At 42.2% G+C, this 11,451-nt stretch overlaps 1 protein-coding gene across 1 annotated transcript in view; it reads right to left on the reverse strand.

Moving 5' to 3' along the window:
- LOC120927626 (vomeronasal type-2 receptor 26-like) overlaps positions 1 to 10,999 on the reverse strand; it is a 45,149-nt gene extending 34,150 nt beyond the window's left edge. Inside the window, exon 1 of the mRNA XM_040338470.1 lies at positions 10,845 to 10,999. Coding sequence (XP_040194404.1) covers positions 10,845 to 10,999 — 155 coding nt within the window. The remainder of the gene's footprint in view (positions 1 to 10,844) is intronic.
- Positions 11,000 to 11,451: the final 452 nt, after the last annotated feature.

The following is an 11,451-nucleotide window of genomic DNA, read 5'->3' on the forward strand; positions in this document are numbered from 1 at the left end:
ACAGGGGGGAGCTCGTTTTTCCGAAAAACGTCAATCAAACACATGTGAGGAACGCCCACTCCCGCGGGACTCGCAACCCGGATGCACGGGTGAAGATGCTGTATCAAGGTATGTACAGCAGCAAAAAAAAAATAATAGCCTTAATTCGATTGTAATGTGGGGGGCCAGTGGAATAAAAAAAAGTTGTTTTTAAGGGGGAACCACCCCTTTAATCTTTATTTAACAAAAAGAATCTTCCTCCCAAACGCTACTGTAGTAAGAGCTGCTGGATCCACCCTGTAGTGTTTTAAGAACATATAATGTGATGACCAGCTAGCCTTTTTGCAGACTGTCTCCAGAAGATGACATCACCCTGGTTGAGTAATGAGCTCTAACCTCCTCTGGAGGATCCTTCCTGGCTCTACATGCCCAGTGAAAATTTTCACTATTCGGGCCGAGATGGTTCTGGCCGAAGCCCCTTAGGCCCCGTACACATGGTCGGACCGAACCGATGAGAATGAACCGAAGTTCAGTTTCATCGGACCAAACCGACCGTGTGTATAGGCCATCGGTCTGTTTTCCTTCGGTCCAAAATTTTAAAACATGCTTCAAAACCGAACCGATGGACCGCTGCCCCATCGGACCAAACCGATGGTTAGTACAGAAAAGCATCGGTTCAAAACCCGCGCATGCTCAGAATCAAGTCGACGCATGCTTGGAAGCATTGAACTTTGTATTTTCAGCACGTCGTGTGTTTTACGTCACCACGTTCTGACCCGATCGGATTTTGAACTGATGGTGTGTACACAAATCAGACCATGAGGCCACTTCAGCGGTGAACCGATGAAAACGGTCCGTCGGACCATGCTCATCGGTTTTGTCCGACCGTGTGTACGGGGCCTCACTCTTCAAATCTTCATGATTCTGAATGTAAAAGTAGCCTGAGATAGTCTTTGAGGACTTTTGGAATGTCCAACTTGTGCAGATCAGCATCTGATTCCGCCAGGGAGGCTGAAAGCACCCCTTCACTGGAAAGATGAAATATGGATGCCACTCTTTGGAACAAAATGATCCAATGTTCTCAGCACAACCCTGTCTGGGAAGAACATGGAATAAGGTTCTGCCGACCCAAATTTTTGGAGTCGACACACTTTCCCCTGAAATCATGGCTAATAGAAAAGCCGATTTTAAGGAAATCTCCCATAAAGAACAGTCTTCTGTCAGAGTACGATGAGGGTTTGCTAGAAAATTGAGGACTACTGCCAGGCAGGGCCAGATTAAGAACATCATGGGCCTGGTGCTGAGGATTTTGGTGGGGCCTTTTAGGCTGCATTCACACCTCCGCGACAAGTAACGCCACGTACGCGGCGTATTTTGCCGCAAATAGTGTAACTTTTTTTTTACAAATCCTTCCTATTGCTTTGTATGGCCGAACGCCAATGACGCCTGAAAAAAAGGGTCCGGGACTTTTTTTCATGCCGCAGGTGTACGGCGTCTATGAGATGTGAACCATTTCATAGACAGCCATGGGTAATTCTCCCCTCCAGCGGCACGAGCGGCCGGTGTCGGGCGTTTTGTCGCGGAGGTGTGAATGGGGTGTAATAAGGTGTAATAAATACTAAATAAATGCGTGGGAATGACATGAACGCAGCCCAGCCAAGGCAAGGCACAGAACCCAGAGGGAAGACCGGGTGAAGATGGAAGTGTCCAGGCCCCGCCTGATTCATCACAGCGCAGCACTGGAGGGCTCAGTCTGAAAATTGAAGTGTACACTAATGTGCTAATATGCTGTGCATACTTGTACGTTGTGGCATAACCTACCCCAGGGCATCTAAAACGTAGTAATGTCAGGAAAGTTTACTACCGCTTTATTATCACAGGATCCCAGGAGCCTCTCATGGGGCCCCCTACTGACCCGGTGGACGGTGGCCCTTGGGCAGTGCCTAAGTGCACAGTTGCCAACATTTAAAAAATATTTTCAGGGCCACTTTTTTATATAAGTGCTATATTTAGAGTAGCTGAGATCCCCGATGTTCCTCTATACATCATAGTAGTAATCACAAAATTAAATGAGTACTAATAATGAGCCAGAACAAATATGAGAACTGATATTTCCTTTAGTTGAACTAACAAAAGTGTGTCCATTCTAGAGCTGGTAACATTGAGGATATTCAGTATAATTTTAAAGAACTGTTTTTGTGGGTAAGCGACATAGGGGAGGAGTATGGACGGTATATAAGTGGGAAGTATGTGCAGGTGAGGGAGAGGAATGTGGAGGGTCTAACAGTGGGCACTATGTACAGGTAAGGAGTACAAAGGGTACGGAAAAAAGCACTATGTACAGGAGAGGAGTGTGAAGGGTATGACAATGGGCAGTATGTACAGGAAGAGTGAGGGGGTATGACAGAGGGTAGTACGTACCAGAGAGAAGTGTGGAGGGTATGATGGGGCAGTATGTACAGGAGAGGAGTGTGGAGGGTATGACAGTGGGCAGTATGTACAGGAGAGGAATGTAGACAGTATGATAGTGGGCTCTATGTATAGGAGAGGAGTGTGGAGGGTATGACAGTGAACACTATGTATAGGAGAGGAGTGTGGAGGGTATGACAGTGGGCACTATGTATAGGAGAGGAGTGTGGAGGGTATGACAGTGAGCAGTATGTACAGGAGAGGAGTGTGGAGGGTGCGACAGTGGGCACTAAGTACAGGAGAGAAGTGTATGACAGCAGGCACTATGTACAGGAGAGGAGTGTGAAGGGTATGACAGTGGGCGCTATGTATAGGAGAGGAGTGTGGAGGGTATGACAGTGGGCACTATGTACAGGAGAGGAGTGTGTAGGGTATGACAGTGGGTACTATGTATAGGAGAGAAGTGTGGAGAGTATGACAGTGGGCACTATGTACAGGAGAGGAGTGTGGAGAGTATGACAGTGAGCACTATGTACAAGAGTGGAAGGATATTTAGGGACTGAGTAGTGGTTAAGCGGGTCATACATGGATTGAAATTACGCCAATTATGCAGAGACCAGCCATAGTCAATCTATGTATGGGCTAGCTGGTTTTACACAAGTCAATCTATTAATCAACTTGAGTACAACCAGCCTGTTTTTTTTTTCTTAAAACAATCAGTGCTGCCAGCTAAAGTTAGCAACACTGATCATTGTACGCACTGGCAGAACACAATAACACTGCAGGAATGATTCCCCCATCCACAGGTCAGCAGGTGAGAGGGTGTGTGGGGACAGGCTGGGGAGAGATACTAGTCAGTGGCTGGGTAGGCACTGGTAGTATCAGAGCCAGATACACACAGGTTACAAACGCCACGATCGTTAGAGCGAGAACAATAATTCTAGTACTAGACCTCCTCTGTAACTCTAAACATGTAACCTAAAAAAATGTAAAGCATCGCTTAGGATACCAAAAAAAATTGTGCTAACTTAACTAACTAACTGTTTTTTTAATGAATTAAACATTTTTTTCCAAAAAAACATGTTTGAAAAATTGCTGCGCAAATACCGTGCTAGAGCTGCACAATTAAGGCTTCATTTCCACTGGCGTTTTTACAGCCACTTTTCTGAGCATTTTTTACAGCTTAACCAGTTAAGCCCCGGACCAATATGCAGCCTAAAGACCCAAGGTGTTTTTACAGTTCAGGACTGCGTCGCTTTAACATACAATTGCGCGGTCGTGCGACGTGGCTCCCAAACAAAATTGGCGTCCTTTTTCCCCCCACAAATAGAGCTTTCTTTTGGTGGTATTTGATCACATCTGCGTTTTTTAGTTTTTGCGCTATAAACAAAAATAGAGTGACAATTTTGAAAAAAATGCAATATTTTTTACTTTTTGCTGTAATAAATATCCCCCAAAAACATATATAAAAACATTTTTTTTCCTCAGTTTAGGCCGATACGTATTCTTCTACCTATTTTTAGTAAAAAAAATCGCAATAAGCGTTTATCGATTGGTTTGCGCAAAATTTATAGTGTTTACAAAATAGGGGATAGTTTTATTGCATTTTTATTAATTTTTTTTTTTTTACTACTAATGGCGGCAATCAGCAATTTTTTTCATGACTGCGACATTATGGCGGACACTTCGGACAATTTTGACACATTTTTGGGACCATTGTCATTTTCACAGCAAAAAATGCATTTAAATTGCATTCTTTATTGTGAAAATGACAGTTGCAGTTTGGGAGTTAACCACAGGTGGCGCTGTAGGAGTTAGGGTGCACCTAGTATGTGTTTACAACTGTAGGGGGGTGTGGCTGTAGGAATGACGTCATCGATCGTGTCTTCCCTATAAAGGGAATGACGCGATCGATGCGCCGCCATAGTGAAGGACGGGGAAGCCGTGTTTACACACGGCTCTCCCCGTTCTTCAGCTCCGGGGAGCGATCGCGACGGAGCGGCTATAAACAAATAGCCGCGCCGTGGTCCCGGATCGCTCCCCGAGCGGACCCGACCTCCGCATGTAGCGGGGGGGGTCCCGATCGGACCCCCCACCCGCTAATAGGCGAGGACGTACGTGTACGCCCATGTGCCTGTACGTGCCATATTGTGGACGTATATGTACATGCGGGGGTCGGGAACTGGTTAAAAACGCCTGTCCATGTTATTCTATGGCATCATGCCCACATAGGCGTTTTTGAGCTGCAAATGGCATAGGCGTTTTTGAGCTGTAAAAAAAACGCAGGACCAGGGCGTTCTGAAGCTCCAGAGTAGAGCTGTAAAAACGCCAGACGTTAAAAAACGCTCAAAAACGCACGAAAACGCTCAAAAACGCGACCGCTGCATTTTTAAAGCTGCAGCTCACAAAAAAAAAATTTTTTTTTTTTTTTTTTTTTTTTACAAAATAAACATGGACAGGCGTTTTTAAGCTGTAAAAAACGCTAACAACAGTGGCTGTAAAAACGCCAGTGGAAATGAAGCCTAATCGTTAAAAAAATCGTGATCTCGATTCAACCCCCCTGACGATCTTCAATGCAGAGTTTGCTGATTCTTTCATATAACAAGTGGAGAGACTTTCAGCTGTCAAAAGAAAATATCTGGGCAGTCTGCTAAGTTTTTAACAGGAAACATTGTAACTGACACTTCCTTCTTAGATCAAAGGGATACACTTCTGTGTCTGGGCAGTCTGCGAAGTTTGTAAACAAAATGAAACATTGTAACTAACTAACATTGTAACTAAATTTAACCACTTAAAGTCCAACACGTGTTTCTTAAGTTAGAAAGCAATATTATTTGCTAGAAAATTACTTGGAACCGCCAAACATTATATATATTTTAGCAGAGACTCTATGGAATACAATGGCAATTGCTGCAATATTTTATGTCACACTGCATTTTCCCACTTCAATGAATAATAAAAACCATAAAAACAAAACAGTGAAGTTAGCCCATTTTTTTTTGTTTTTTTTGTTTTAATGTGAAAGATGATGTTACGCCGCAACAATCGTGAGAGAATCGTGATCTATCTTCTAAGCAAAAAAATTGCAATTCTCATTTTAGCCAGAATCGTGCAGCTCTACACCGTGCAACATAAAACGTGCAAAGACCATAGAGTGATTTTCTAGCAAAAAACAAATGATGATTTTTACATGTAGTAGAGAAGTGTCAGAATTGGCCTGGGTGGCAAGGGGTTAATTACCATGAGTAATATACAAATAATTATTATAAGCACTGTGATCCTATCAGTCTGCTGTAGTGTGTCAGCTTGTATTTATATTGGCCGCTCTGAATGTAGCTTCTGACAGGCTGTGCAAGCAGGTCCGTATCTCCAGAACCATAAATGATAGCCGTCCCATATTTTAACCAGTTGTGGGGTAGCTCTTCCCATGCCTACCCCCAAATGTGGGGTTTCTGTGACCTCTGGTCATCGAGCTACAACCCCCCAAATTCGATCTTAGAAAAAAAAAATCTTAAAAAAAAAAAAAAAAAAAATTTTTTTTTTTTTTTTTTTTTTTGGGGCAAATGGGCCTATCTTGAGAAAGGGGCCTGGAGCTGCAGCTCCATCAGCCCCATTGTTAATCCGGCCCTGCTGCCAGGTCCCATTAAGGGAACCTATTTCTCTTGGGAGGGCATAGTCCAAGTACCTCTCATGAAGTGATCCATCAGCAGATTTGCTGCCCAATTCTTTTGGGTAAAAGCCAAGATGGCAGAAATTTTCACCTTAGACAAACTGAGCCCCAAATCCAATTCATATTGTAGAAAAGACCGGATTTGAGATAAATTTGGGTCACGAGGGTCAAACTGATGTCCAGCTGCAAAGCTTGTGAACTTAATCCGTATTCTGGAGTAGATAGCATTGATTGACCCTTGCATAGAACTCCGTAAAGTTCTAATCCCCTCTGGAAAACATCCTAACTCTTGTAACCTCTGCCTTACAATTTCCAGGCTGCTAAGGTTAGCTGTGATGGTTGCAGATGTAGTGCATCTCCCTTAGACAAGAGGAGATGATTTTTTTTTAGCTAATTAGCTTCCTTTACCTTACTGCAGTCCTGGTTTCTTGTCCTCATTGTTCGTTTTTGCTTTGATGTTGCTGTAAATCCTCTCTGTTCTGGACACTTTCTGGTTGTCTGTTTCCTGATCACCACAGTACTGGGAGATTTCTCACTGTGGTGACTAATCAAGGAGGTGTGATTACTGTGTGTCAGCACCAATCCAGTTTTGTTTTACAAAGTGTCACTTCCCTCTATTGGCTCTCTGACTCTGTACATCAGAGAACCAGGAAACAACAGCAAAAACAAAACTAAACTGCAGGCACATTATATGATTGTTTTTTATCTATTTTTAATCATTTTTAAAGGGAATCAGTTAACCATTATGTCTCTATACCCTGTAAACAGTCATTTCAGCTTATTTTTTTTTTCCTTTAGTGACCCTTTAACTACTTCCCACCCAGCCACTGCACATATACGGCCGGGTGGGCTCTCTCTCCTTCTGAGTGGACGTTCAGGAACATCCCTCAGAAGGAGGGGGACCGTGCGCGTGTTACCGCGCATCGTGTCACCCAGACATAGTGCATCATAGATCATCAGGAGGGCTCTGTAATATGCCCTCCTGATCACATGACGGCCATGTCCAATCACAGCCGTCATGTCATGTAAACAAACAGCCTGTTGCTAGGTGAATGGCTCTCCTCTCCTCACACAGAAGTCATCGGTGAGGAGAGGAGGGCGGATCGCTGCATCTGGCTGGTGATCAGTGAGTATGAGCTGTTTTTTACAGCTTTTTACTCACTGATCACCAGTCTAGTGTCCCACACAGAGTGTAAAACACAAAGTAAACACACATGTCCCCAAAACACATGTCCCCACAAAGTAAAAACACCTGCCCCCCACATATGTAACAGTAAAATCATGTGTCCCAATGATCATTTGCACACATATGTCCGTGATCTTCTGCGCACATCTGTACATGATCATTTGTGTACATATGTCCGTGATCATACGAACCAATTATTATACACTTTTTTGACCAAAAACATGTAGTAGAATACATTTTGGCTTAAATGTATGACAAAATTAGATTTCATTGGATTGTTTAAACAATAGAAAGACGGAAATAATTTTTTTTCCAAATTTCCGCTCTTTTTTCGCTTATATCGCAAAAAAAAAAAAAAAAACAGAGTCATGAATAAATACCACCAAAAGAAAGCTCTATTTGTGTGAACAAAATTATAAAAATTTCATTTGGGTACAGTGTAGCATGACCGCACAATTGTCATTGAAAATGCGAGAGCGCTGAAAGCTGAAAATTGGTCTGGGAAGGAAGGGGGGGCGAAAGTGCCCAATATTGATGTGGTTAAAAAATCTCCATAGGCGACATTGAAAAATGTCTACAGGTTGCCAGTTTTGAGTTACAGAGGGGCTAGAATTATTGCTCTCACTCTTTTAATGCCGCCTACACACAACTGTTTTTAATGTCATGGAAAAAAAAAAGTTTTTCTCAACGTCATTCTTGTCAAGCCTGCCTTGCCTACACATGACCATGAAAAAAAAATCTTGAGCAAAGCGAGGTGACGTACAACACGTACAACGGCTCTATAAAGGGGAAGTTCCATTCGATTGGCCCCACCCTTTGGGCTTGATTATGTAAATTTACTTTCTCATAACTTGCTTCTGAGCATGCACGTTTTTTTCCCCGTCATTAAACCGTACACGCGACCATTTTTCACGACGTGCAAAAAACTTTGAGAAAAAACATAGCAGGTTCTAAACTTCTATTGCCCATTTTTGACGTTGCGAAAAATGCTCTGGCGCCCTCACACAATCGTTTTTTAAGACCAATTAAAAAATTGCATTTTTCTCATCATGAGAAAAGGTCGTGTGTACGCGGCATAACAATCGTGACAATACCTCACATTTGTGGTTTGAACACCGTTTTCATATGTGGACACAACTTGCGTATGCGTTCGTTTCTGCACACGAGCATGGAAGGACAGGGGGGAACCCCACGTCCTTTTTTTTTATTTGGCGCAGGGTTCCCCTTAATATCCATACCAGACCTAAAGGGTCTGGTAATTGAATTTGGGGAAATATTGGGGGGGGGACCCCCATGCATTTTCTTTTTTTTTTATCAATGACTTTCAATGACTTTTCTCTGTATTGCCGGAAGCCGACAATTCATTATAGCCGCAAGTGATTTTAAATGACTTTAAATGACTTTCTTTCCTTCAGAAATTACACTGTGTGCAGGGACAGTTCTAAGCATGGGAAACATGCTCCACTTCACAGGCATACTATACACCCCCCCCTTGGTACGAAATATAAAGGAATATTTCACTTTTATTGTTTCACTTTTACCATTATTAAATTCACTGCGGACGTTTTTAAAACTTTTTTTTTGCATTGATACATGTCCCCAGGGGCAGGACCCAGGTCCCCAAACACTTTTTAGGACAATAACTCTCATATTAGCCTTTAAAATTAGCACTTTAGATTTCTACCATAGACTTTTGCAGGGTGTTCCGTGGCTTTTAGATTTTTTTGCGTGAACACCCCAAATTTTTCGTTGTTCGGCGAATGGGCGAACATGCAATGTTTCAGTCGAACTCGAAGCTCATCCCTAGTGAGCGTGAGGAAACCCTAATACCACGTACACATGATCGGATTTTCCATCAGAAAAACCTTGGATGGTTTTTCCGACGGAATTCCGCTCAAGCTTGGCTTGCATACACACTGTCACACAAAAGTTCTCTGAACTTTCGTCCGTCAAGAATGCGGTGACGTACAACACTACGACAAACCGAGAAAATGAAGTTCAATGCTTCAGAGCATGCGACTAAAGCCCTGTACACACAATCCGAATTTCCGATGTTCTAAAATCCGATGGATTTTTTCATCGGAAATCCAATGAAGCTGACTTTCATCAGTCTTGCATACACACTATCAGACTAAATTCCGACCGTCCAGAACGCGGTGACGTAAAACACTACGACGTGCTGAGAAAAATGAAGTTCAATGCTTCTGAGCATGCGTCGACTTGATTCTGAGTATGCGTGGATTTTTCTCTGATGGAATTCCACACAGATTATCGTTTTTTACTATTGTTTTTTTCTATTGGAAACATTTTAAAAAAAATAGAAAAAATACCGATGGGGCCCACACACGATCGGTTTGTCTGATGACAAAAGTCCAGCTGACTTTTTCCATCGGTCAAGCCGATAGTGTGTACACGGCATAATTGTTTCCGAGCATGCGCCGGAATTTTGCGTGCCGGAATTGCTACAGACGATATGATTTTTTTTGGGCGTCGGAAAAATTCGAGAACCAGCTCTCAATCTTTTGTTGGTGTAAATTCCGACAGCAAAAGTCTGATGGAGCATACACACGGTCGAAATTTCCGTTCAAAAGCTCACATCGGACTTTTCTTGTCGGAATTTCCGATCGTGTGTACATGGCATAAGGGTCATATTTTGAAAGAAGTACATGTGACTTTCACAAACATTCACTGTTGGTTAATCAATCATTGTAATTTAGCTGCAGTGGATATTCACCTTCAATGAGTATTTGTTGAATGTCAGATTCACTGCTTTATACATATATCCCTAAAGCCGCGTACACGCAATCGGTCAAACTGACGAGAACGGTCTAATGGATGAAGCTGACTGATGGTCAGTTGCGCCTACACACCATCTTTTAAAAACAATTGTGTCAGAACGCGGTGACGTAAAACAAAACGACGTGCTGAAAAAAGCGAAGTTCAATGCTTCCAAGCATGCGTCGACTTGATTCTGAGCATGCCTGGATTTTTAACCGATGGACGTGCCTACAAACGATCAATTTTGTTCTATCGGTTAGGTATCCATCGGTTAAATTTAAAACAAGATTGTTTTTTTTAACCTATGGATAAATAACTGATGGGGTCCACACACGATCGGTTTGGTCCGATGAAAACGGTCCATCAGACCGTTCTCATCGGTTTGACCGATCGTGTGTATGCGGCATAAGTTTTCCCCAGGCTGGCTTATTGCTATGCTGTGAAAAACCTTTACTTTGAGCTGCATTGATAAGTAGAAGATCATACACACAATGTATTACATGACAGCCCCCCTCTCCCTCCCGTCTTCTCTCCTGACAATAAAGAACCATTGAGATGTTCAGTCTGCAGGATCCATAACTACACACATGACATGATTATTTATCAGACATCCCAGCATGACCTGAAGACAAAATATGATGGAAGACAAATGTAATCATTGTATATTGGTGCAACACAGACTGTAACCAAATCAGAAGAAAATACATAAAACATCAGTAGAATCAGAAGTACATGTTCATAAAATATTACAGTGACAATTCAAATTTTTATTTTCTTTGTTGAGTTATACAGAGAGAGCAAATATGCGGAAAAGAGACTTACCTTTCACACACATAACCGCCTGGTGAACTAGCGAAACCAGCATGCCCAAAAGTAAAACGATCCGTATATTGGCTGTAAGAGTGAGCAGAGATTAATCCTCCGATAATGACATCTCCTTCCTTGTGATATTCATACTCAAACCTTGGCTTTGCCATAGTAAGTCTACATTGAGGTGCTGAGCTCCGGGTCAATACGACTCCATAGTAAGTGATGAAAAGGACAAGGATCAGCAGATAACAGACACAGAAGAGAGGAGAACAATTCATGGCACACAGCAGATCCTCTCAGTCACCGGCAGATCTGCTCAGGAGGAGACACAATCACCGGAGCTTTATACACATCGCCTGACACCGATTTACACTACAGAACAAAGAACACAAAAATAGTAACATCACTCTGAAAATATGACATCTATATCAGGCAGTGTAACATAGTTAGTTTATTCTTGTATTTTTATATCCAGTACACTTTTAGTAGTTAGATAGAATTATTCATTTTCAAAGATACAGTATACTTCTCAAAGAAATATGTTTTTTTAATGTTTTTTCATTAAATTTCAATATTTTTGATTAAAAATGTTATGATGATAACAGAAGGAGAAAAATAA

Source organism: Rana temporaria, chromosome 1, assembly GCF_905171775.1.
Source record: "Rana temporaria chromosome 1, aRanTem1.1, whole genome shotgun sequence".
Taxonomy (NCBI): domain Eukaryota; kingdom Metazoa; phylum Chordata; class Amphibia; order Anura; family Ranidae; genus Rana; species Rana temporaria.